This window comes from Leopardus geoffroyi, chromosome E3, assembly GCF_018350155.1.
Source record: "Leopardus geoffroyi isolate Oge1 chromosome E3, O.geoffroyi_Oge1_pat1.0, whole genome shotgun sequence".
Lineage (NCBI taxonomy): Eukaryota > Metazoa > Chordata > Mammalia > Carnivora > Felidae > Leopardus > Leopardus geoffroyi.
The window spans coordinates 24,882,628-24,909,228 of NC_059340.1; the positions used below are offsets into that span (position 1 = coordinate 24,882,628).

The following is a 26,601-nucleotide window of genomic DNA, read 5'->3' on the forward strand; positions in this document are numbered from 1 at the left end:
ATCCAGAAACATGGAATATATTTCCTTTTTGTGTGTGTCTTCTTCAATTTCTTTCATAAGCTTTCTATAGTTTTCAGTGTATATATTTTTCACTTCTTCGGTTAGATTTATTCCTAGTTATTTTATGGGTTGGTGCAACTGTAAATGGGATTGATTCCTTGAATTCTCCTTCCATTGCTTCATTATTGGTGTATAGGAATGCAACTGATTTCTGTACATTGATTTTATATCCTGCAACCTTGCTGAATTCGTGGATCAGTTCTAGCAGTTTTTTGGTGGAATCCTTTGGGTTTTCCATATAGAGTATCATGTCATCTGTGAAGAGTGAAAGTGTGACCTCCCCTGCCTGATTTGGATGCTTTTTATTTCTTTGTGTTGTCTGATTGCAGAGGCTAAAACTTCCAATACTATGTTGAATAACAGTGGCGAGAGTAGACACCCCTGTCTTGTTCCTGATCTTAGGTGGAAAGCCCTCAGTTTTTCCCCATGAGGATGATATTAGCATTGGGTCTTTCATATATGACCTTTATGATCTCGAGGTATGCTCCTTCTATCCCTACTTTCTTGAGGGATTTTATCAAGAAAGGATGCTGTATTTTGTCAAATGCTTTCTCTGCATTTATTGAGAGGATCATTTGATTCTTGTCCTTTCTTTTATTGATGTGATGAATCACGTTAATTGTTTTGTGGATATTGAACCAGCCCTGCATCCCAGGTATAAATCCCACTTGGTCGTGGTGAATAATTTTTTTAATGTATTGTTGGATCCAGTTGGTTAATATCTTGTTGAGGATTTTTGCATCCATGTTCATCAGGGAAATTGGTCTATAGTTCTCCTTCTTAGTGGGGTCTCTGTCTGGTTTTGGAATCAAGGTAATGCTGGCTTCATAAAAAGAGTTTGGGAGTTTTCCTTCCATTTCTATTTTTTGGAACAGCTTCAAGAGAATAGGTGTTAACTCTTCCTTAAATGTTTGGTAGAATTCTCCTGGAAAGCCATCTGGCCATGGACTCTTGTTTTTTGGGGAGATTTTTGATTATTAATTTAATTTCTTTACTGGTTCTGGGTCTGTTCAAATTTTCTATTTTTTCCTGTTTCAGTTTGGTTGTTTATATGTTTCTAGGAATTTGTCCATTTTTTCCAGATTGCCCATTTTATTGGCATATAATTGCTCATAATATTCTCTTATTATTGTTTTTATTTCTGCTGTGTTGGTTGTGATCTCCCCTCTTTCATTGTCGATTTTAGTTACTTGGGTCCTTTACTTTTTCCTTTTGATCAAACTGGCTAGTGGTTTATCAATTTTGTGAATTCTTTCGAAGAACCAGCTTCTGGTTTCATTGATCTGTTCCACTGTTTTTTTGGTTTTGATAGCATTGATTTCTCCTCTAATCTTTATTTTTTCTTGTCTTCTGCTGGTTTGGGGTTTTAGTTGCTGTTCTTTTTACATCTCTTTAAGGTGTAACGTTAGGCTGTGTATCTGAGAACTTTCTTCCTTCTTTAGGAAGGCCTGGATTGCTATATGCTTCCCTCTTATAACCACCTTTGCTGAGTCCCAGAGGTTTTGGGCTGTGGTGCTTTCATTTTCATTGGCTTCCATGTACTTTTTAATTTCCTCATTAACTTCTTGGGTAGCCCATTCATTGTTTAGTAGGACGTTCTTTAGTATCCAAGTATTTGTTATCTTTCCAAATTTTTTCTTCGAGTTGTGGTCTGAAAATACGCACGGTATAATCTCGATCTTTTTGTACTTCTTGAGGGCTGATTTGTGTCCCAGTATGTGATCTATTCTGGAGAAAGTTCCATGTGCACTGGAGAAGAATGCATATTCCACTGCTTTAGCATGAAATGTTCTGAATATATCTGTTAAGTCCACCTGGTCCATTGTGTCATTCAAAGCCATTGTTTTCTTGTTGACTTTCAGTTTAGATGATCTGTCCCTTGCTGTAAGTGGGCTGTGGAAGTCCCCTACTATTATGGTATTACTATCAATAAGTTTATGTTTGTGATTAATTGATTTATATATTTGGGTGCTGCCACATTTGGAGCATTTTATTCCATTTATTGAAGGTCTGATATCTTCCACTTGTGTCTTCAGTACAGTCACTATCTTTATGTTCTATTGATCTTTGTGTCTACTTTTGTGCCAGTACCATACTGTTTTGATCACTACAGCTTTGTAGTATATCTTGAAATCTGGGATTTTGATACCTCCAGCTTTGTTCTTTCTTAGGATTGCTTTGGCTATTCAGGCTCTTTTTTTTAAATATGAAATTTATTGTCAAATTGGTTTCCATATAACACCCAGTGCTCATCCCAACAGGTGCCCTCCCCAACACCAATCACCCACCCCCCTCCCTCCCACCCCCCATAAACCCTCAGATTCTTCTCAGTTTCTGAGAGTCTCTTATGTTTTGGCTCCATTCCTCTCTAACCTTTCTTTTTTTCCCCTTCCCCTCCCCATGGGTTTCTGTTAAGTTTCTCAGGATCCACATAAGAATGAAAACATATGGTATCTGTCTTTCTCTGTAGGACTTATTTCACTTAGCATAACACTCTCCAGTTCCACCCACGTTGCTACAAAAGGCCAGATTTCATTCTTTCTCATTGCCACGTACTAGTCCATTGTGTATATAAACCACAATTTCTTTATCTGTTCATCAGTTGATGGACATTTAGGCTCTTTCCATAATTTGGCTATTGTTGAAAGTGCTGCTATAAACATTGGGGTACAAGTGCCCCTATGCATCAGCACTCCTGTATCCCTTGGGTAAATTCCTAGCAGTGCTATTTCTGGGTCATAGGGTAGGTGTATTTTTAATTTTTTGAGGAACTCCACACTGTTTTCCAGAGTGCCTGTACCAGTTTGCATTCCCACCAACAGTGCAAGAGGGTTCCCGTTTCTCCACATCCTCTCCAGCATCTATAGTCTCCTGATTTGTTCATTTTGGCCACTCTGACTGGTGTGAGGTGGTATCTGAGTGTGGTTTTGATTTGTATTTCCCTGATGAGGAGCGATGTTGAGCATCTTTTTATGTGCCTGTTGGCCATCTGGAGGTCTTCTTTAGAGAAGTGTCTATTCATGTTTTCTGCCCATTTCTTCACAGGATTATTTGTTTTTTGGGGGTGGAGTTTGGTGAGTTATTTATAGATTTTGGATACTAGCCCTTTGTCGGATATGTCATTTGCAAATATCTTTTCCCATTCCGTTGGTTGCCTTTTAGTTTTGTTGATTGTTTCCTTTGCATTGCAGAAGCTTCTTAGCTTCATGAGGTCCCAATAGTTCATTGTTGCTTTTAATTGCCTTGCCTTTGAGGATGTGTCAAGTAAGAAATTGTTGCGGCTGAGGTGAGAGAGGTTTTTCCCTGCTTTCTCCTCTAGGGTTTTGATGGTTTCCTGTCTCACATTCAGGTTCTTCATCCATTTTGACTTTACTTTTGTGAATGGTGTAAGAAAGTGGTCTAGTTTCATACTTCTGCATGTTGCTGTCCAATTTTCCCAGCACCATTTGTTAAAGAGACTGTCTTTTTTCCATTGGATATTCTTTCCTGCTTTGTCAAAGATGAGTTGGCCATACTTTTGTGGGTCCAATTCTGGAGTCCCTATTCTAATCCATCGGTCTATGTGTCTGTTTTTGTGCCAATACCATGCTGTCTTGATGATGACAGCATTGTAGCAGAGGCTAAAGTCTGAGATTGTGATGCCTCCTGCTTTGGTCTTCTTCTTCAAAATTACTTTGGCTATTCGGGGTCTTTTGTGGTTCCATATGAATTTTAGGATTGCTTGTTCTAGCTTCGAGAAGAATGTTGGCGCAATTTTGATTGGGATTGCATTGAATGTGTAGATAGCTTTGGGTAGTATTGACATTTTGACAATATTAATTCTTCCAATCCATGAGCATGGAATATTTTTCCATTTCTTTGTATCTTCTTCAATTTCCTTCCTAAGCTTTCTATAGTTTTCAGCATACAGATCTTTTACATCTTTCGTTAGGTTTATTCCTAGGTATTTTATGCTTCTTGGTGCAATTGTGAATGGGATCAGTTTCTTTATTTGTCTTTCTGTTGCTTCATTGTTAGTGTATAAGAATGCAACTGATTTCTGTACATTGATTTTGTATCCTGCAACTTTGCTGAATTCATGCATCAGTTCTAGTAGACTTTTGTCGGAGTCTATCAGGTTTTCCATGTATAATATCATGTCATCTGCAAAAAGTGAAAGCTTGACTTCATCTTTGCCAATTTTGATGCCTTTGATTTCCTTTTGTTGTCCCATTGCTGATTGTTGTCTGATTTTGCTGTCTGATTGCTGATTCCAATACTATGTCAAACAACAGTGGTGAGAGTGGACATCCCTGTTGTGTTCCTGATCTCAGGGGGAAAGCTCTCAGTGTTTCCCCATTAAGGATGATATTAGCTGTGGGCTTTTCATAAATGGCTTTTATGATCTTTAAGTATGTTCCTTCTATCCCAACTTTCTCGAGGGTTTTATTAAGAAAGAATGCTGAATGTTGTCAAATGCTTTTTCTGCATCGATTGACAGGATCACATGGTTCTTTTCTTTTCTTTCATGATGTCATGTATCACACTGATTGATTTGTGAATGTTGAACGAGGCCTTCAGCCCAGAAATGCATCCCACTTGATCATGGTGAATAATTCTTTTTATAAGCTGTTGAGTTCAATTTGCTAGTATCTTATTGAGAATTTTTGCATCCATAATCATCAGGGATATTGGCCTGTAGTTCTTTTTTTTTTTGCTGGGTCTCTGTCTGGTTTAGGAATCAAAGTAATACTCGCTTCATAGAATGAGTCTGGAAGTTTTCCTTCTGTTTCTATTTCTTGGAACAGCTTGAGAAGGATAGGTATTATCTCTGCTTTAGATGTCTGGTGGAATTCCCCAGGGAAGCCATCTGGTCCTGGACTCTTATTTGTTGGGAGACTTTTGATAACTGATTCAATGTCTTAGCTGGTTATGGGTCTGTTCAAGTTTTCTATTTCTTCCTGTTTGAGTTTTGGAAGTGTGTGGGTGCTTAGGAATTTGTCCATTTCTTCCAGGTTGTCCAGTTTGTTGGCATATAATTTTCCCTAGTATTCCCTGATAATTGCTTGTATTTCTGAGTGATTGGTTCTAATAATTCCTTTTTCATTCATGATTTTATCTATTTGGGTCATCTCCCTTTTCTTTTTGAGAAGCATGGCTAGAGGTTTATCAATTTTGTTTATTTTTTCAAAAAACCAACTCTTGGTTCCATTGATCTGCTCTACAGTTTTTTTAGATTCTATATTGTCTATTTCTGCTCTGATATTTATTATTTCTCTTCTTCTTCTGGGTTTAGGGTGTCTCTGCTGTTCTGTTTCTATTTCCTTTAGGTGTGCTGTTAGATTTTGTATTTGGGATTTTTCTTGTTTCTTGAGATAGGCCTGGATTGCAATGTATTTTCCTCTCAGGAATGCCTTCGCTGCATCCCAAAGCATTTGGATTGTTGTATTTTCATTTTCATTTGTTTCCATATATTTTTTAATGTCTTCTCTAATTGCCTGGTTGATCCACTCATTCTTTAGTAGGGTGTTCTTTAACCTCCATGCTTTTGGAAGTTTTCCAGATCTTTTCCTGTGGTTGACTTCAAGTTTCATAGCATTGTGGTCTGAAAGTGTGCATGGTATGATGTCAAGTCTTTTATACTTATGAAGGGCTGTTTTGTGACCCAGTATGTGATCTGGAGAAGGTTCCATGTGCACTTGAGAAGAAAGTATATTCTGTTGCTTTGAGATGCAGGGTTCTAAATATATCTGTCAAGTCCATCTGATGCAATGTATCATTCAGGGCCCTTGTTTCTTCATTGATCCTGTGTCTAGATGATCTATCCATTGTTGTAAGTGGAGCATTGAAGTCCCCTGCAATTACCACATTCTTATCAATAAGGTTGCTTATGTTGTGATTGTTTTATATATTTGGGGGCTCCCGTATTTGGCGCATAGACACTTATAATTGTTTGCTCTTCCTGATGGATAGACTCTGTAATTATTATATAATGCCCTTCTTTATCTCTTGTTACAGCCTTTAATGTAAAGTCTAGTTTTTCTGATATAAGTATGGATCCTCCAGCTTTTTTTTGACTTCCAATAGCATGATAGATAGTTCTCCATCGCCTCACTTTCAATCTGAAGGTGTCCTCAGGTCTAAAATGAGTCTCTTGTAGACAGAAAATAGATGGGTGTTGTTTTTTTCTTTTTTTTATCCATTCTGATACCCTAAGTCTTTTGATTGGAGCATTTAGTCCATTTACATTCAGTGTTATTACTGAATGATATGGGTTTAGAGTCATTGTGATGTTTGTAGGTTTCATGCTTGTAGTGATGTCTCTGGTACTTTGTGGTCCTTGCAACATTTCACTCACAGAATCCACCTTAGGATCTCTTGTAGGGCTGGTTTAGTGATGATGAATTCCTTCAGTTTTTGTTTGTTTGGGAAGACCTTTATGTCTCCTTCTATTCTGAATGACAGACTTGCTGGGTAAAGTATTCTCGGCTGCATATTTTTTCTGTTGATCACATTGAAGATTTCCTGCCATTCCTTTCTGGCCTGCCAAGTTTCAGTAGATAGGTCTGTCACTAGTCTTATAGGTTTCCCTTTATATGTTAGGGCCTGTTTATCCCTAGCTGCTTTCAGAATTTTCTCTTTATCCTTGTATTTTACCAGTTTCACTATGATATGTCATGCAGAAGATCGATTCAAGTTACGTTTGAAGGGAGTTTTCTGTGCCTCTTGGATTTCAATGCCTTTTTCTTTTCCCAGATGAGTGAAGTTCTCAGCTATGATTTGTTCAAATACACCTTCGGCCCCTTTCTCTCTTCTTCTTCTGGAATTCCTATGATACAGATATTGTTCTGTTTGATTGCATCACTTAGTTCTCTAATTCTCCCCTCACACTCCTGGATTTTTTTTATCTTTTTCTCAGCTTCCTTTTTTCCATAATTTTTCTTCTAATTCACCTATTCTCTCCTCTGCCTCTTCAATCCAAGCTGTGTTTGCCTCCATTTTTATTTTGCAGCTCATTTATAGCATTTTTTTTTTAGCTCCTCCTGAGTATTTCTTAGTTCCTTGATCCCTGTAGCAATAGATTCTCTGGTGTCCTCTAAACTTTTTTCAAGCCCAGCAATTAATTTTATGACTATTATTCTAAATTCACTTTCTGTTATATTGTTTAGTTTTTGATCAGTTCTTTAGCTGTCGCTACTTCCTGGAGTTTCTTTTGAGGAGAGTTCTTCCGTTTATCATTTTGGATAGTCTCTGGGGTGGCACAGAACTGCAGGGCACTCCCCCTGTGCTGTCTGGAGTAACTTGTGTTGGTGGGTGGGTCTACAGTCAGACCCGATGTCTGTCCGCAGCCCACCACTGGGGCCAGAGTCAGACTGCTGTGTACCTTATCTTCCCCTCTCTGAGGGGCGGGACTCACTGTGTCATGGTGTGGCCCCTGTCTGGGCTACTCGCACACTGCCAGACTTGTGGTGCTGCTTTGATGGGATCTGTTGTGTTGTCTGGGTGGATCCGCAAGGTGAACAGGGGTTGGAGGGGCAGGCTCAGCTCGCTTTTCATCGGTGGTCCCCTGCGGGAGGGGCCCTGCAGCACTGGGAGGGAGGCTGACCCGTCGGAGGGATGGATCCACAGAAGCACAGTGTTGGGTGTTGTCTGGTGCAAGCAGGTTAGGGGAACTGGTTCCGTTTGAGGTTTCGGCTGGCAGATGGGAGAGGGAGATGGTGCTGGTCAGGGCCTTTGTTCCCCTCTGAGCTGAGTTTTGTCTTCTGGGGCTCAGCAGCTCTCCCTCCTGGTATCCTCTTGTCTTCCTGCTCTCTGAGCAGAGCTGTTGACTTATAACATTCCAGATGTTAGGTACTGCTGGCTGTCAGAACTCATGCAGTCCAGCCCCTCTGCTTTTGCAAGCCAGACTCAGGGATTCCACCTTGCTGGGTGGGCTGCCCCTCCACTGCTGTGGTTCCCTCCTGCCAGTCCGTGTAGCATGCACCGCCTCTCTGCCCTTCCTACCCTCTTCTGTTGGCCTCTTGTCTATGCTTGGCTCTAGAGAGTCCCTTCTGCTAGTCTTCTGGCAGTTTTCTGGGTTTTTAGGCAGATGTGGGTGGAATTCAAGTGATCAGCAGGACGAGGTGAGCCCAGCCTCCTCCTACGCCGCCATCTTCCAAAAATTATTCATGCGCTTTTATGGTTCCATTCAAATTTCAGTATTATTTGTTATGGTTTTGTGAAAATGCTATTTGCATTTGACAGGGATTGCATGGAGCCTGTAGATTGCTTTGGGTAATGTGGACATTTTGACAATATTAATTCTTCTAACCCATGAGCATGGAATATCTTTCCATTTGTTTGTGTTATTTTTAATTTCTTTCATCAGTATTTTTTTTCAGAGATATTTACAACTATTATATCCTCTGACTGATCCTGATCCTTTGATCCCTTTATCATTATGTACTGTCTTGTTACAGTTTTTGTTTTAAAGTCTATTTTGTCAGACATAGTATTGCTAGCCTGGATTTATTTTTCACATTCATTTGCATGGTCAATGTTTCTCCATCCCTTCACTTTCAGTCTGTACGCATTTTTAGATCTGATGTGAGTCTCTCGTAGGAAGCCTTATAGATGGGTCTTGGGTTTTTCCCCCCATTTTGATACTCTGTGTCTTTTGAGTGACATGGATTATGAGCATTTAGTCCATTTACATTTAAAGTAATTATTGATAGGTATGTAACTACTGCCATTTAAAATTTTGTTTTCTATTTTTTATTTTTAGTTTTGCTTTGTTCCTTTCTTCTCTTGCTTTTTCTCTGGTCAATGTGTATCTATAGTGTTTTGTTTGGCTCTATTTTTGTGTGTATCTATCACAGGTTTTGGGTTTGTGGTTACCATGAGATTTACATATAACATCATAATACCAGTTCATATTAATTTGATGGTCATTTAATTTCAAACACATTAAAAAAAACAAATAAAATTGTTTTTTTTTCTTTTTTCCTTCTTTTCTGTCTTTAGTTTCTTATCCACATTCAAGTATATATTGTCTTATTTTACATCTTTTTATTCATATTTTTCATATGCATAATTTTGCATAATTATGGCCACTTTTGGACTTAAAGAAGTCCCTTTAACATTTCTTGTGAGGTTAGTTTAGTGGTGATTAACTCCTTTATCTTTTGTTTGAGAAACTCTATTATCTCTTTCAAATCTGAATGGTAATCTTGCTGGGTAGAGTATTCTTGGCTGTAGGTTTTCTTTCTTTTTGGCACTTTTAGTGTATCATACCATTGCCTTCTGGCTTACAAGATTTCTGCTGAAAAATAAGCTAGTAGTCTTATAGGTTTTCCCTTATAGGTAAATTTTTGTTTGTTTTTCTGATTTTAGGATTCTCTATCTTTAACCTTTGAAATTTTAATTATTATGTTCCATGGTGTAGACTTCCTTGTGTTCATCTTGTTTGGGACTCTCTGTACTTCTTGGACTTGGATGTCTATTTTCCTCCCTAGGTTATGGAAGTTTTCAGTTACTATTTCTTCAAATAAGTTTTCTACACTTCCTTCTTCTTCTCCTTTGACCCTAAAATGTTTTTGGGATGCTAATGTTTGTGGGGAAATAGATTCTACTTACATAAATGGGTTAGAAAAAAGCTTAGGGTGGAAAGCCACCACCATAGGACAAAAGTGCCCGAGGATAGCTAGCGAGATACAGTAATGGGATCACGAGTAACTTGTTATATCACCTGCAGGAAATTACTTTCCATCTGACGCCAATATACTATTGTACTTTGATCACAAACTCCACTTGCCCCCAGCCCAGACCATTTGCTTCCTACACAACTTAATGATTACTGTCTGATTCTTTTCTCCACATTCAACTGTGTAAGATCTTATTTTCTTCACGTTTACCACGTGGGTAATATCTTGTGGGCTCAATAAATACAGAGATGAAACCACTGTTTGGGGCTCTTGTCTCCTCCCAGACATTAGCCTCTCTTGTTTTCATTTCTGCATCTGCTCTCTTGCTGGACAAGAGAGAACTCCAGACTCATAGTCTACAACAAATGTTTGTTTGCTTTATATTGCCCAGGAAATCTCTTAATCTATCCTTATTTTAAAACATTATTTTCTGTTCAGCTTGTGTGCTTTCCATTACTCTGTCTTCCAGATTACTAGTATGTTTTTCTGAATCCTCTAATCTGTTGATTCCCTCTAGTGTTTTTTTTTTTTTTTAGTTATTGTATTCTTCAGCTTTGATTGGTTATTTTTAATATTTTCTTCTCTTTATTGGAAGTCTGAGTTCTTCCATTGGCATCTTCAGTCCAGTCAGCATCTTTATGGTAATTACTTAAAATTTTTTTGTCACGTAGATTGCTTATCTCTATTTCATTTAATTGTTTTACTGAGGTTTTGTCTTGTTCTTTCCTTTGGACGATATTCCTCTATCTTCCCGTTTTGCTTGACGTTCTGTGTTTGTTTCTATGGATTAGATGAAATGGCTACTTCTCCTAAAGTTAAAGGAGTGGTCTTGTATATGCTGACCCCCTATAGACTGTGTGCTTGGTGACTTTTAATGGCTGGTTGGAGCTGTCGCTGTACATGCTAGTTATATTTTGAACTGTGGCTTTTTACAGAGAATAAAGAAAAACTAAATAATTTTAAAAAGAAAAGAGATAAAAGATAAAGAAGATAAGAAAAAAGAGAACAAAAAGAAACAAAAAAATAACAAATTTTAGGATTATTTTTTCTAGCTCTGTGAAAAATTCTAGTGGTATTTTGATAGGGATTGTATTGAATGTGTTGCTTTGGGTAGTATAGATGTTTTAACAATTTGTCCTACCAATCCATGAGCATGGAATGTTATTCCATTTCTTTGTGTCTCTTCAGTTTCTTTCATTAGTGTTTTGTAGTTTTCAGAATACAGATCTTTCACCTCTTTGGTTAGGTTTTTTCCTAGGTATCTTATGGTTTTTGGTGCAATTATAAATGGAATCGATTCCTGGATTGCTACTTTTGCTGCTTCATATTTGGTGTATAGAAATGCAACAGATTGCTGTATGTTGATTTTGTATCATGTGACTTTATTGAATCATCCTATGACTTTGTGTATCAGTTCCAGCAATTTTTTTGGTAGAATCTTTTGGGTTTTCAATATAGGGTGTCATGTCATCTGCAAATAATGGAAGTTTGACTTCTTCCTTGCTGATTTGGATGCCCTTTATTTTTGTTGTCTGTTGAGGCAAGGACTTCCAGTTCTATGTTAAATAACAGTGGTGAACGGGGACACCTATCTTATTCCTTAGCTGTGGGTTTTTTGTAGATAGCCTTTACTATGTTGAGGTATGTTCCCTCTATCCCTCCTTTGTTGAGGGTCTTTATCATGATTGGATGTTGTACTTTGTCAAAAGCTTCTTTTCCGCATCTATTGAGAAGATCATATGGTTCTTATCAATTCTTTTATTAATGTGGTATATCACATTGATTGATTTGCAAATATTGAACCACCTTTGCAACCCAGGAATAAATCCCACTTGATTGTGATGAATGATTCTTTTAATGTTCTGTTGGATTCAATTTACTAATATTTTATTGAGAATTTCTACATCCATGTTTATCAGGGATATTGGCCTATAGTTCTCTTTTTCAGTGGAATATTTGTGCAGTTTTGGAATCAGGGTAACATTGGACTTCTTACACCATACACAAAAAATGGATGAAAGATCTAACTGTGAGATAGAAAACCACAAAAATCCTGCAGGGGAACACACCTCTTTGACATCGACCTCTTTGACATCGGCCATAGCAACTTCTTACTTGATATGTCTTATGAGGTAAGGGTAACAAAGCAAAAATAAACTTTTCATTGGGACCTCATCAAGATAAAAAGCTTCTGCACAGCGAAGGAAACAATAAACAAAACTAAAAGGCAACCTTCAGAATGAGAGAAGATATTTGCAAATGACATATTTGATAAATAGTTAGTATCTAAAATCCATAAAGAACTTAACAAACTCAACACCCAAAAGACAAACAATTCAGGTAAGAAATGAAAAGAAGACTTGAATAGACATTTTTCCAAAGAAGACATCAAGGCAGCTAACAGACACATGAAAAGATGCTGAACATCACTCATCATTGGGAAATGCAAATCAAAACTACAATGAGATATCACCTCACACTAGCCAGACTGGATAAAACTAACAACACATGAAACACCAGGTGTTGGAGAGGATGCAGAGAAAGAGGAACCCTCATGCACTGTTAGGATGCAAACTGGTGCAGCCATTCTGCAAAACAGTATTTAAAAAGTTAAAAATAGAACTACCCTATGAGCCAGCAATTACACTACTATGTATTTACCCAAAGGATAGAAAAATACTCATTTGAAGGGATATATGTACCCCTATGTTTATAGCAGCATTATCAATAGCCAAATTATGGAAAGAGCCCAATGTCCATCAACTGATGAATGTATAAAGAAAGGTGGTGTATATATATATATATATACACACACACACACACACACAATAGAATATTACTCAGCCATCAAAAAGAATGAAATCTTGCCATTTGCATTAAAGTGGATGGAGCTAGAGAGTAATATGCTAAGTGAAGTAAGTCAAAAAAGACAAATACTACATGATTTCACTCATATGTGGAAATTAAGAAACAAAACACATGAACATAGGGGTGAGAAAAACAAGAGGAAAACCAGGAAACAGAGTTTTAACTATTGAGAACAAACTGAAGGTCCTGGAGGGGAGGTTGGTGGGAATGATGGGTTAATTCAGTGATAGGCATTAAGGAGGGCATTTGTTATGATAAGCACTGGCTGTTGTATATAAGTGATTAATCACTAATTCTATATCTGAAACTAATACTACACTGTATGTTAATGAGCTGGAATTTAAATAAAAACTTGAAAGAAAAAAAGATAAAAAATAAAAAATAAGACAAATTTTAATAAGTATAGAATGAAAATATTAAAAACTAACAACAACAAAACACAAAACTGCAACTTGTTTTCTGTGCCCCAGCACCACAGAACAGCTGGCATGGGCTTGTGGACCCTGGGCTCACTCAGGTTGCAAGCTCACCATGAGCCAAACCTTGCTCTGGTCTGGAGGTGGAGGTGGGTAAGAATGTTCCCAGAGTTCCTCAGCCCTTTTAAACCAAGGCTTTTTTTCCCCCTATGCCCAGTGTGACTGGGGCTGGTGTGAGAGTTTCAGGATCCTGATCAGAGGGACTGAGGAGTTTATGTTCTCATCCCACCTTGGAAGCCTGGACCAGAGCAGAGTCGGGATATCATGGCAAGTGGGTTGGTCATCTCGATGTGATCTTGATGTGATATAGCTCCTCCACTGCTTAGCACAATTCTAGTGTTGCCTCTTTTATAGGTAGTTGCCCTTTTAAACCGTGTGTGTGTGTGTGTGTGTTTTCCTGTGCCCAAGGACAGAAGGGTCTATTGTTGGTCTCTCAGAACTACCCCGTCCCAGTGCTGTTCACAGAGTTGGGGGAGGGGTTCCCTTTGTTACCATGTCTCTGTCTCTCTTGCTGTTCTCTTGCCATTCTCCCTGCCTTAGGCTGGGAGCTGTTTAGTAGCTGTTTAGTCAGCCCTCAGTACTTCTTCAGGAAGAATTTTTCTATTAATAGGTATAATTCGTGTGTTCTGTGGAGGATGGAGTTCAGAGTCTTCTTATGTTACCATCTTGAACTGGAATTCCTTTATTCAACACTGTGGGTTCAACTTCGGACCATGGTTTTCTGATCTGGATCTTCTCTTTGATTAGATGCCACTTCAATTTCAACATCATCCATCATCAGGAGAGGCTAGGATTTCTCTAAACCAGTATCTGTCTCCTTTAAGTTTCATAATCCTTTCTTCTGTTTCTCTCTCTCCTCTCACATACACTACATTTTACTTAAGGCAACAAGAAGTCAGGCAGCTCCTTCACCAACTCACTTGAAAATATTTCATTTAACCAGCTCATTAGTACATTTTCTGTTTCCCACATTACTGTTAAGTGATGGTGTTGACAGACTTTGTATCTTAAATAACAAGTACTTCTTTCCTCCCAGTTTTCAGTTAACAGTTCCTCACTTCCCTTTAGGCCTTAAAAGACAACCATCTCCAAGATCACTAGGTTTCTGTTAACAGTCTACTGTAGGCCCTTTAGGCTTCCAGTGTCCCCTCACTTCCCAATCCTAAAACTACTCCCACATTTATTGGTTTTTTGTTATGGCAGCATCCCATTTTCAGGTACCAATATCTATTTATCTATTGCTCAGTAATAAATTACCCAAACTTAGTGACTTAAAACAATATTTATTTTTCCTCACAGTTTCTGGCCTCATAAACTTGGGACCTCTGGCTCAGGGTTTGTCTTGATTTTGCATTCAAAATGTTGACAAGAGCTACAGTCATCTGAAAGGCTCACTGGGAGTGGAAGGCCCTCTTTAAAAGTGACTCACTCAACTGGCTGGCAAGTTTGTTCTGGTTGTTGGAGGAAGGACTCAGTTAATCCCATGTGGGCCTCTCTTCAGTCATTTAGGCGACTGAGTATACTCACAGCATGGCAGTTGACTTAGCCAGAGTGAACAACCCAAGAGACCAAAGTGAAGCCTCAATGCATTTTATGACTTAGTCTTAGAAAGGAGTCATTTCACTTCTGCAGTTCTTGACTGCTCATACAGGTCAAGCCTGTTCAAAGGCATGAAAATCAGGAGATGTGTGTCACTGAGGATCATCTTTGAGGCTGTCTACTACCTTTTGTGATATAATCTATGTTATTTTCCTAGTGGCTAGAAGGAGTTGTCTTGTGGGGTGGATCTTCAAGGAAGAGAGAAAGAAATCCTACCCCTGAACAGGGAGGAGTGAACCATTTCTGCAGGCGAAGGGTTCAGGAGAAAATGGGACTTGAGATTTTTGCATCCTAGATTTCCTATCCTATGTCTCCATAGTCCATTCTCTCCAAATCAATGGAGAGTAGACTTTCCTAAATTAAAATTTTAACTTTTTCTAAAGCTTGCTATTCTTATGATTAAGTCTATGGCTTAGTTCTCAGCTTTTCTGCTCTTGGGTGTTGGAAATGAAAATCTCTTCATGTGCTTCCTGGAAGACTGACTAGATTTCAGTTAGCCTCTGATGGTTAATCATAGACAGCCTTTAATTTTCTGTCTCCAGTCTATCAGTTCCCCCCAAAACAGCCACCCATCCCATGGTACCTATAATTACTTCACCCATATTTTTCACATGCTTGATACATGACACCAACTAATGGATTTCTTTCCCTGGAATACATCCCAGTTCAACACCTATGGACACTGCACTGCTACCTTGTATCTCATCATCTGCTTTCTCAGTCCACTCAGGTACCAACTATCCCTAATTAAGTTCCCTGGGAACTTACATTCCCAGTGGGAAATACACTCTAAGACAGAAGTTAGTATCCAGGAAGTTTACAAAAGATGGAAATTAGCATGGAGGAGTGTTCCTGAGATCAACATCTGAGTGAAGACAAGAAGGTTTGGGAGAGAGAATAGTTGGGCCAACTCCTCAAGGAAATGCATTTGATTCTGTGTGAGGTGACTCTGTTCAAGTGAGGTTATGGTTGGAGAGGGTGGCCAGTATCCACAGTGGCCATGTTTTCAGAGAGTTCAAATGAATAACTTACCCAAAGTGTTTTTCCTCCCCCACTTATTCTTTAATTACTGTATCATCACCCTATTTGTTTTCCCAATGTCATTGACTGTATTCTATAATTACCCTGTTTGTTCACTTCTCAACCCACTTTCATTCATACTAAAATGTAAGCTCCTTGAGAGCATGGGTCTAATCTGGATTTTTCATCACTTATATCCCCAGTGTCAATAATGAATGAATGAATGAATGAATGGAGTGATACATAGAAGGACCTTGGTTCTTCTGGGCATTTTCATGAGAATTCTGAGGGAGTCACATCAGAGTGGCTTCTCAGGGAAAATCTGGTAGGAAAATTATGAAGAGAGAAATAAGTGGGGCCAAGGTAACTACAGCTGGGGAAATGGTCACAGACCATGTGTTCCTTAGGCCAACACCCTCCAGCCCTAATCTATACTGATATCCACAAAAATGTTGGATGTGACTACATTTCCTGAGAAAACCAGGGAAAAGAGTGAGTTTTGCATTTGGGTTGATGTAACCAAAACAGAGAAAGCATATAGCATACTGGAGGCAAAGGGTACGACAAGAGTATACTCATCTCCAAAATTAGCTCAATTAGCATGGAGGGCTTTGGGTTTCCATAGGCTGTGGGGTTAATAGTTCAAACCAAGCTTAGGTAGACCTTTGAGAGGCAACGGAATGCCAGCCAATACAGGTTACTTGAATACTACATGCCTACAGTTGGTGCAGATAAATTAAGAGATTAAAAGCCCTCCCTTGATGAACTCCTTGACAGGGGAAAGATTACATAATAGATAAATGCAAAGTATTTGTGAACAGAAATTAATGCTTACACACTCAAATCATTCATCTCCAATAGACTCTACTTTTTAAAATGAGAGAATTCGTGGAAGATACCATATAGCTTATAGAAAACCTGACTCTATTCTGGGGGAAGGAGAAAAAGATTTGACTTTTTATTATATACTGAAAAAAAATGATTTTTTTAATCTTTCTCAAAGATCAAAAGGATGGCTGTGATCTTTTATTAGCATGTGATCTTTTTCTTGTATTTCTAGTGATAATCATTTACAGTGAACACTAAACTAAATTTCAGTCCTATCAAGAAGAAAAAAGTTGAAACAATACCTTGCACAAATGTTTGATTTGGATACCTGCCACCAAATTAGTAGGTTCTGCTTCAAAATACTTGCTTTCATTTGTCTCATAAAATTGCCTTCTTTCCTTTTTTCCCTTAGATGCTTCCCCAAACCAGTAAGAGCGCTAAAAAAAAAAAAAAAGAGGGGAATGAATGTGACATTACTGCAATGGTATTGAAAAATGATTCATTATAAAATACTCTAGCCTGTTATCTTTTGTACTGAGATGGATTGCTGAAATTTTTTTGTGATTAAATTTTGGAGCTAATTGGTTATAATTTGCATTCCCGGGCATAAAAGCAGACTACTCTATGAAAATTATAAGTGTCCAAGAGGGACAAAAGAAAATTACTCCAAAATGAGGTCATGGCAAAAATGACTGTATCATTTTTTGTCATATCTTCTCTTAGCAGGTAAGGAAAGGAATCAAGAAAAAGAATGAGCCATCATGCTATAGTTCTGACTCCAAGAGATCTGTGCTAACCAAGGATAAAAAGCAGTCCCCAGATGGGGGACTTAACTAAACTTCTTTTTTTTTTTTTTTAACCACCTAAAGACCCATCCTATATTACTTTCTTTATGCCCGAGTTTAATCCTTTATGAAATACTTGCCTGTAAATGTGATGGACTACTCAGAGTTTGTAAAGTTTGAGGTAATGGGCCATGATCTACAGATTATTTATATTTATATATACTGGATGCTTTAAAGTGTAATAAGAAAAGGCCAGTGAATGGCTGGAGTAAGTAGAATGATTCTTTCACCTGATCTATTGGTTGAAGTATAGACAGTGCAAAATTAACTCATGGTGGCTTTTACAGAAATTACAATACATATTCATAAGGACTGTGGCCTTTCTCAGTAACACAAGCATTAGAACTCACCAGCAAGAAAAAGTTCCATGGCTTGGGCACACCATACTCCCCTGGAAAGACAGCTTCTATATACCAGGCCACAAGGCCATATAAGAAAGCATCAAATAAAAACATTCCCAGTACGTGGGCAAAGCCAAAGTTCTCCATTTGGGGTGGTGAGAAGATGTTGCTCCATTTAATTCCAATTTCTAAGAGACAAAAGTTGACATTTAATTTAGGTGCCAACCGACACTAAAACAGTTATCCATCTGCATCATAACTAAAGAGTGAAGAGAAAAGGTGTTAATATTTTCTAGAAATTCCTACTGTAGTCAGTTACCTTCTAATATCACTAGAATTTAGGACATTTGAGAAAGTAATCATTTAAGATGTTTTCTAGTGTGCCAGAAACAATCAGTTATGAGTGAAACCAAAACAAAATACATATACTAAAAACTCAGGAATATAAGCTTTAAGAAAAATAAGGAAGCCCCTATGAGTTAAGACACTGACTCCTTTCTCTCAATCCCTCCTCATGCTAAATGTTCACTGGAAAATATAATTTTGGAAAACATAATCATTGAAAAGCAGAACTAAATGCTATCTACAGAAGAGACGACTAGAAGAATTTTTGCATAGATATTGCACTGATGAAAAAAGGAAGACTGAAAGGGGATAAAGGAAAACCTGTGCTGCTTCCTCTCCTAGCATTAAAGAGCAGCCAGGATCTCCAAATGGAGTAGCAGACTTGAATAAATTTATGCAGAGAATGTGGAGGAACTCGTGCTACAGGTGGTGGTATGAAGTAATATCATTTTTTGAAGGACAGTTTAACAATATTAATCAACTTTAAAACTGTGAATATCTTATGAGAATACGGCCAAATTTACAAGGTAAATACTCACTCTCCATTTCTGCCTTGACTAGGAATTTAGTTCCCAGCCCCATTGCGATATTTGAGCTGAGACAGGAAGCCAGCTTCTGGGTGAATGTCATTTCTGCAAAGTTTATAGAGACAGTAACAACTGGAAAGTAGGTAACGAGATAAATGAAACCTCCAACAGAAACAGCAAAATGTACTAGAAATAAAAAGGAAATTATAAGGCCAATTTAAGCAATATGCAAAAGTCTCAACTACAAATATTTTGTAGGACGTATGTAATAAAATAAGCACATTGAGAATAAAAATTTGTTTTGTTCACCATTGCTTCCTCAGCACATTATATAATACTTGGCACTTCCTAAGTGCTCAAAAGTATTTTTTGAATGAATAAAAGTCTGAAATTAAACATTTTAGTAACTGATTTTTCTGGAATTTGTCATTCTATATGTAGTAACTATAAATATTATAGCTCTTAATAGAAATTTTACATATTTATTATCACTCAGCATAAAAAAATTATAAATGTAAATACTGTTATCACGGTATCAGAAAATACCTAGATTCTATTTCCAGACACTATGAGATTCAGTCTATGTCATAATACTGGGGGAAAAGAAGTATACTTGAATAAAAAGAAATACAAAGTTGGTCTTAAAAAGCCAGATATGGTTTAGAATATGAAGAGTTCCAAAAATGTGACTCTGATAAAATACCAAAAAGAAAATCCCTGTTAAGAAACCAATTAAAGTCATTGGGAAGCAAAATTTAGCATCTAAATAAAAATTGGATATTATGAAATACAACATATTATCCCACTATTAGGAATGATTCTTGCTTTTCTTCTTTACCTCACTCCACATACCATATTCACCAACTAGAACAATTATGTTTTATGTACTCATCTTTATGTACATGTCTTATGTACATCTTATGTACATGTCTGTTATTTTCTAAAATTAAAATTATAAAGAGAATGAGAGGGGACAAATAAGGGATAATAAAGGCAATATATCAGATGCACCTGATAAAAAAGAATCAAAGTATATACGGCAAAAAGTAACAGATTCTAGAATAAATATGCAAATTTACAACCATAGTAGAAATGTTAACCATCTTTCTCCAGATTAACAAACTTGGCCTAAATGAAAATACATGTCAACTACCCCAAACAACCTCATCATATATATTTTTTCAAACAGACTTGGAATATTAATTTAAAAAAACTAGACATTAACTAGGTCACAAAATAAATCCTAACAAATTTTAAAGGATTTAAATTAAATTGGGAATCAATAACCAGAAAATGACTAAAAAATCCAGTATGTTGAGAAATTAAGACACACATCTTTGAATAATTCTCAATTAAAGAAGGAAATTACAAGGAAAATTATAAAATATTTTAAAGTAATAGCTCAGGGGTGCCTGGGTGGCTCAGTTGGTTAAGCCTCCGACTGCGGCTCAGGTCATAATCTTGTGAGTTCATGTTCCATATCAGGCTCTGTGGTGACAGCTCAGAGCCTGGAGCCTGCTTGGGATTCTGTGTCTCCCTCTCCCTGCCTCTCCCCTGCTCATTTTCTCTCTCTCAAAAAATAAACACTAAAAAAAATATTAAAAAAATAAAGTAACAACCAAAACAAGCTTACTTATCAAAATTTGTGTCATGCAAACCAGTACTAAGAGGGAAATGACTAGCCTTAAACTCATTTATTGAAAGAAATAAGACAAATATTCACTACCAAAAGCTTTAAAAAATGGCAATAAACACAAAGTTTATGGAACGTAAGGGTAAAGATAAAAGCAGAAATTAGAACAAAACTATAGGTAAGACAACCAACAAAGCCAAAAGCTGAATCTCTGTAGAGACTAATAATGCTAACAAACCTGTTATGAAACTGATCAAGAAAAAAGACAGAAGGCACAAATTACCAGTACAAAGAGTAAAAAAGGATATATCATGACAGACACTTACAGACATTAAAAACAGAAGAAACACATATTAAATTAATGATATTGCACCAATAAATTTCAAAACTAAAAGCATAAATTAAACAGAACTTACCAAAATTGAAAGAACTAGAAAACCTGAATGTCCTACAGTCATTAAAGAAATTGAATCAATAATTAAAATCCTTCTCAGTGCTTTTTCAGCAACTTCTAGCAGATATTCAAAGAGGAAATGATTAGGACACTGCACTGAAATTTCCAGAGAGATAGAGATATAGAAAAAGAGGATATCCTTCCTAAGTACTTTTATAAAACTACCATAACTTGATATCAAAATCAAACAAAGGCAGTACAAAAAAGGAAATTATAGAGCAATTTCACTACTGAACATATAAGTAAAAATCTTAAACTAAATATTAGCAAAATGAATCCAGCCTGTATACAAAGGAAAACGTATCTTGACAAATTTATTCTAAGAATAGGAGATTGGTATGGGTATTGAGGAGGGCACCTTTTGGGATGAGCACTGGGTGTTGTATGGAAACCAATTTGACAATAAATTTCATATATTGAAAAAAAAAGAATATGAGATTGGTATAGCATTTAAAAATCAGCTTATATAATGCACATTAAGAAGAAATATATTTTTACCATCTAAATAAATGCAAATTAAAATGTTAAATAAAACTCAATATCCTTAGCTCAGATAAAATTCTTAAACAGTAAATGAACAGAATCTTTTAACCTGATAATTATATATCTATATACTTTAAAAGCTTCCAGTCACCTTATACCCTAGAAACTTGTTGTGGACCCCAATTTTAAAGTGGATGTGTGTGTGTGTGGGGGGGGGGGTTCCCCATACCACCAAGCAAGTCTCCAGGACATTAGCTGGGTGTCACTCAATTTTGACACTATTTATCCCAAGATAGCATCAGATTCCATAGTTTAAGGATTCAGTCCTACAGGGCCATTCCCCCTACCCTGACTTCAGATGCCAGTCACAAGCCCAGATTATTACCTTTGCTTCTGCTGACTGATTATAGATCAGAGGCTCCAAGGACCACTTCCTTAGACTCAATTAATCTGCTAGAGCAGCTCACACAACTCAGAGAAACATGTTACTTACCAGACCATTAGTTTATTTCAAAACAATACAACACAGGAACTGCCAGATGGAAAGATGCATAAGATAAGGTATAGCACAAAGGCATGGTGCTTCCTTGTCCTCTCCCATTCCACCACTCTCCCCAAATATTCAGATGTTCACCAAACTGGAAGCAATCCTAATCCATCCTTTTGGATTTTTATGGAGGCTTCATACATTAAATAGGCACAATTGATTAAATCATCAGTTATCAATGGATGACTGATTCAACCTCCAGGCCTTCTCCTGGATGCTGGAGGTCAAGGGAGTGAGACTGAGAGTTCCAATCTTCTAATCACACGGTTGGCTCCTGCGGCAACCATCCCTCATCCCTAGGTGCTTTCCAAAAGCCACCTCAATACGTAACAAAAGACACCTCTGCTGTTCTCAACACTTCAAAAATTTCAAAGATTTTAAAATCTATGTGCCAGAAAAGGGGACCAAGACCAAATATATATATATATACACACACACACACATATATATATATATATATATATATATATATATATATTTATTATAAATCACAATGTCACATATCAAATGGTAAACTGTTAAAATGTCTCTCTTAGGCAGAGAACTCCAAAACTGTATTCTACTAAACAATGAGTAAACTGACAAATATAAGCTTGATTGGTTCAAGCTGTCAGAATCAGCTGATTTTTTGGAGGTCTGGAATGTTATTTTTAACACTTATAAGCACCAGCGAAATGCTTAAATAAAGAAAAAAAGCTGACAACTTTCAGTAAAACAACATTATGGTGTTTTTTTCTTAACTGCCTACCATAACTGACTCCCCAGCTCAGTGCCAACCATGGGGATGGTGTCTACCTTCCTGATATGGCTTGCTGTTACCAGAGGGTGCAATACAGACTTGACTCTTAAAGAACTGTGCTTGACTCTTCTGATCTGCCTGATGGCTCCTTGAGGGATTCTGGAGGAAGTGGCTCAAGGACTTCACATTGTTTCACACCCCTCTGAACTTTCTCAGAGCAGCGTCAGCCTCCCAATCAGTGTTTGTTGAAAGCATTTAAAGGCAAACACACTTCCCACAGTTGACTGCTGCAAAGGATAACAATGAGAAAAGTAGCAGACACAACAAAAAGCCTGGGGAAAAAAAGGTGTGAAGAAGAAACACAAGGAAGAATAAGGGCATTAAAAAACTTCCACATATAGTGGAGGATCTAGAAGGCCACTCACATGCTCAGGGTTGGACAATGTTCAAAACTGACCTGAGAAGACCCTACTCTTTAACCTTGAGCTGATCTTTAGGCTCTGCAAAAGTGAGAAGTGAAGACTAATGCTAAACATTGAAAGAGTGCCCAACAGAGAGCCAATCAGAGAGTATACTTTTTTTTTTTGCTCTAGTTAAGAAAATCTGTCAAATCACTGGCTGACTACTAAACCAACAGAGCACAGACTTCAGTGATTACACATCAAAATAATACAGTCTTTGTAAAAATAGTTTAGAAAACTCACTGTTAATAACTACAATCCACACAACCAACAATAAACCATGAAGTTGGGGGAGACATTTCTAGAATTACCACATTACATTATTAATCAAAGACTTTAAATAGAGTGCCCTAAATATGCACAGATATCTAAAGGAGACTATTAACAAAGAGCTAAAGGAAATAACAAGAATCATATCCCATGAACCAGAAAATATCAATAAAGAGATTTAAATTATAAAAAGACATAAAACAGAAATTTGGGGGCTTAAACAGAAAACTGAAATGAAAATTTGATTAGAGGGGTTCAACAGTATGTATGAGTAGGCAGAAGAAAAAAATCAGCAAACTGAAGATAAGACAACTGATATTATGTGATCTGAAGAGCAGAAAAAGAATAAGGAAAGATTAATTGAGCCTAAGAGACCTGTGGGACACCACGAAGGGTACCAGGAAGTGCATAATTGTGGAGTCATAGAAATTAAAGATGGAGAGAAAGGGTCAGAGAAATTATATGAAGGAATAATGGTTGAAAAATTCCCAAATTTGATGAAAGACATAAATGTACAAATCCAAAAAGCTACACAAACTCCAAGTGGAATAAAATCAAAGGAATCAGCACTAAGACACATTAAAACAAAAATGAGGAAAGTCAAAGACAAAAAAAAAAGAATCTTGAAAGCAGCAAGAGAGAACTGTTTCATAATGTACCAGATTAAAAACCAATTTGCCAGAAAGCTGCAGGCCAGAAGCCAGAGTGACATTTTTAAGGCATTAAAAGTAAAAATAAACTAAACTGTTAAGCAAGAATTCTGCACACACCAAAACTATCATTCAAGAATAAAGTAGACATTAAGAAATTTCCAAATCAGGGCACCTGAGTGGCTAGTCAGTTAAGCTTCTGTCTTAGGCTCAGGTTATGATCTTATGGTTTGTGGGTTTGAGCCCTGCATTAGGCTCCGTGCTGATAGCTCATACCCTGGAGCCTGCTTTGGTTTCTGTGTCTCCCTCTCTCTCTGCTCCTCCCCACTCATGCTCTGTCTCTCTCTCAAAAAAATGAATAAACATTAAAAAAAAAAGAAATTTCCAAATCAACAAAAATTGATGGAGTTTGTTGCTTGTACATGTGCCACACAAGGATGAACAATCTGAATGAAAGGATACTGGATAGTCACTCAAAGCCATATAAAGAAATAGAAAACTCCAGTGAAGGTAACTGCATTGATAAATATGAAAATCAGAATTATGGTATTTTCTGGTTTATAACACCTCTTTTTTTTTTCCTATATGACTTAAATAAATTCATGTAAATAACTGTAAAGATGTGTTAATAGGTATATAAATATAAAGATGCAGTTTGTGAAAATACCAACATAAAAGGTAGATGGAGACTGACAGGAGCAGAGCTTTTAATACTATTAAAGCCAAATTAGTATTAATTATAATTAAGTTGTTTAAAGTGTTCATTGTACTCTCCAAATTATCCCTTAAGAAAATAACTAGAAAATACATACAAAAAAATGATAAGGGAATAAAAATGGAGGATATAAGGAACAAAAAAGGTATGATATATAAAATACAAATACCAAAATGGCAGATATAAGTCCTCCATTATCAGTAATTATTTTCAATATAAATGGATTAAACTCCAATTAAAAAGTGAAGGTAATAGAAGGGATTTTTAAAAAATGATCCAGGGGTGCCTGTGTGGCTCAGTCGTTAAGTGTCTGACTTCCGGCTCAGGTCATGATCTCACAATTCCAGAGTTCAAGCCCCACCTTGGACGCTGTGCTGACAGCTCAGAGCCTAGAGCCTGCTTCAGATTCTGTGTCTCCTTGTTTCTCTGCCCCTATTCGGGTCATGCTCTGTCTCTGTCTCTCTCTCTCTCTCAAAAATAAATAAAACATTAAAAAATATTTTAAGATCCAAAGATACAATTTTGTTAAAGGGAAAGAATGGAATAAGATATTTCATGTAAATAGTAACCAAAACAGAGCTAGAGTAACTCAACTAATATAGGATAAAATAGGCTTTAAGTAAAAAATTGTTACAAGACACAATCAGGGATATCATACACTTATGGAAGTGTCAATCAATCAAAAGATGTAATAATTAAAAACACATATTCGGGGCGCCTGGGTGGCGCAGTCGGTTAAGCGTCCGACTTCAGCCAGGTCACGATCTCGCGGTCTGGGAGTTCGAGCCCCGCGTCAGGCTCTGGGCTGATGGTTCAGAGCCTGGAGGCTGTTTCCGATTCTGTGTCTCCCTCTCTCTCTCTGCCCCTCCCCCGTTCATGCTCTGTCTCTCTCTGTCCCAAAAATAAATAAACGTTGGGAAAAACAAAACAAAACAAAAAAAAAAAAAACACATATTCATCTAACAAGAGAATTCCAAGAACCAAAAAAAGACAACTGAAGGGAGAAATAGAAAGCTCTCTAATAATACTTAACAACTTCAATACCCAGCTTTCAATGATGGAGAGAACTAGACAGATGATCAAGAGAGGACTTAAACAACACAGTAAACTAACTTTACCTAAAAGACATACATAATACTCCATCCAAAAAGAGCAGAATATATATTATTCATTTTTAAAGAATGTTTATTTATTTTGAGACAGAGCGAGTGTGTGAGTGGGGGAGGGGCAGAGAGAGAGAGAGAGAGAGAGAGAGAGAGAGAGAGAGAGAATCCCAAGCAGGCTCCATGCTGTCAGTGCAGAGTCCCATAGGGGGCTCGATCTCATGAACCATGAGATCATGACCTGAGCCAAAATCAAGTCAGATGCTTAATAGGCTGAGTCACCCAAGCACCCCAGAATATATATTCTTTTATTTTTATTTTTATTTAAAAAAAAATTTTTTTTTTCCCCAACGTTTATTTATTTTTGGGCATGAACGGGGGAGGGGCAGAGAGAGAGGGAGACACAGAATCGGAAACAGGCTCCAGGCTCTGAGCCATCAGCCCAGAGCCTGACGCGGGGCTCAAACTCACGGACCGCGAGATCATGACCTGGCTGAAGTCGGACGCTTAACCGACTGCGCTACCCAGGCGCCCCTGGAATATATATTCTTAAGTGCACATGGAACATTCTCTAGGAAAGACTATATGTTAGACCACAAAACAAGTCTCAATAAATCTTTTAAAAAGGTTTAAATCACACAAACGATATTTTAGGACTGCAGTGGAATGAAGCAAGAAATCAGGTGGAAAGTTACAAATGTGTACAAATTAAACCAAAAAATGTGTGAAAATTATAGAAAAAAAAATCTCTTAAACAACCAATGTGTCAAAGAAGAAATTCAAGGAAAATTAGAAAATATTTAAGGATAAACGAAACAAAAATACAACATACCAAAACATAGGAGATACAATGAAAGCAGTGCTGTGGAAAATTTATAGCTGTAAAGACCTACATTAAAAAAGAAGAAATATCTCAAATCATAACCTAACTTTCCACCTTAAGGAAAAGGAGAAAGAACAAGCTAAACCTAAAGC

At 37.2% G+C, this 26,601-nt stretch overlaps 1 protein-coding gene across 10 annotated transcripts in view; it reads right to left on the reverse strand.

The window, feature by feature from the left end:
• LOC123589300 (phospholipid-transporting ATPase ABCA3-like) overlaps positions 1-26,601 on the reverse strand; it is a 185,258-nt gene that overhangs the window by 112,329 nt on the left and 46,328 nt on the right. For 9 of the 10 annotated variants that reach the window (XR_006708249.1, XR_006708250.1, XM_045461212.1 and 6 more), the window contains 3 exons: positions 18,584-18,757; positions 17,709-17,887; positions 16,816-16,950 (listed from right to left, as the gene is read on the reverse strand). Coding sequence is in view for 8 of the 10 variants with exons in the window: in XM_045461212.1 (XP_045317168.1) it covers positions 16,816-16,950; positions 17,709-17,887; positions 18,584-18,757 (488 nt within the window). In the remaining 2 variants the exon portion in view is untranslated. The remainder of the gene's footprint in view (positions 1-16,815; positions 16,951-17,708; positions 17,888-18,583; positions 18,758-26,601) is intronic. The other variant, XM_045461216.1, reaches the window with a different exon arrangement.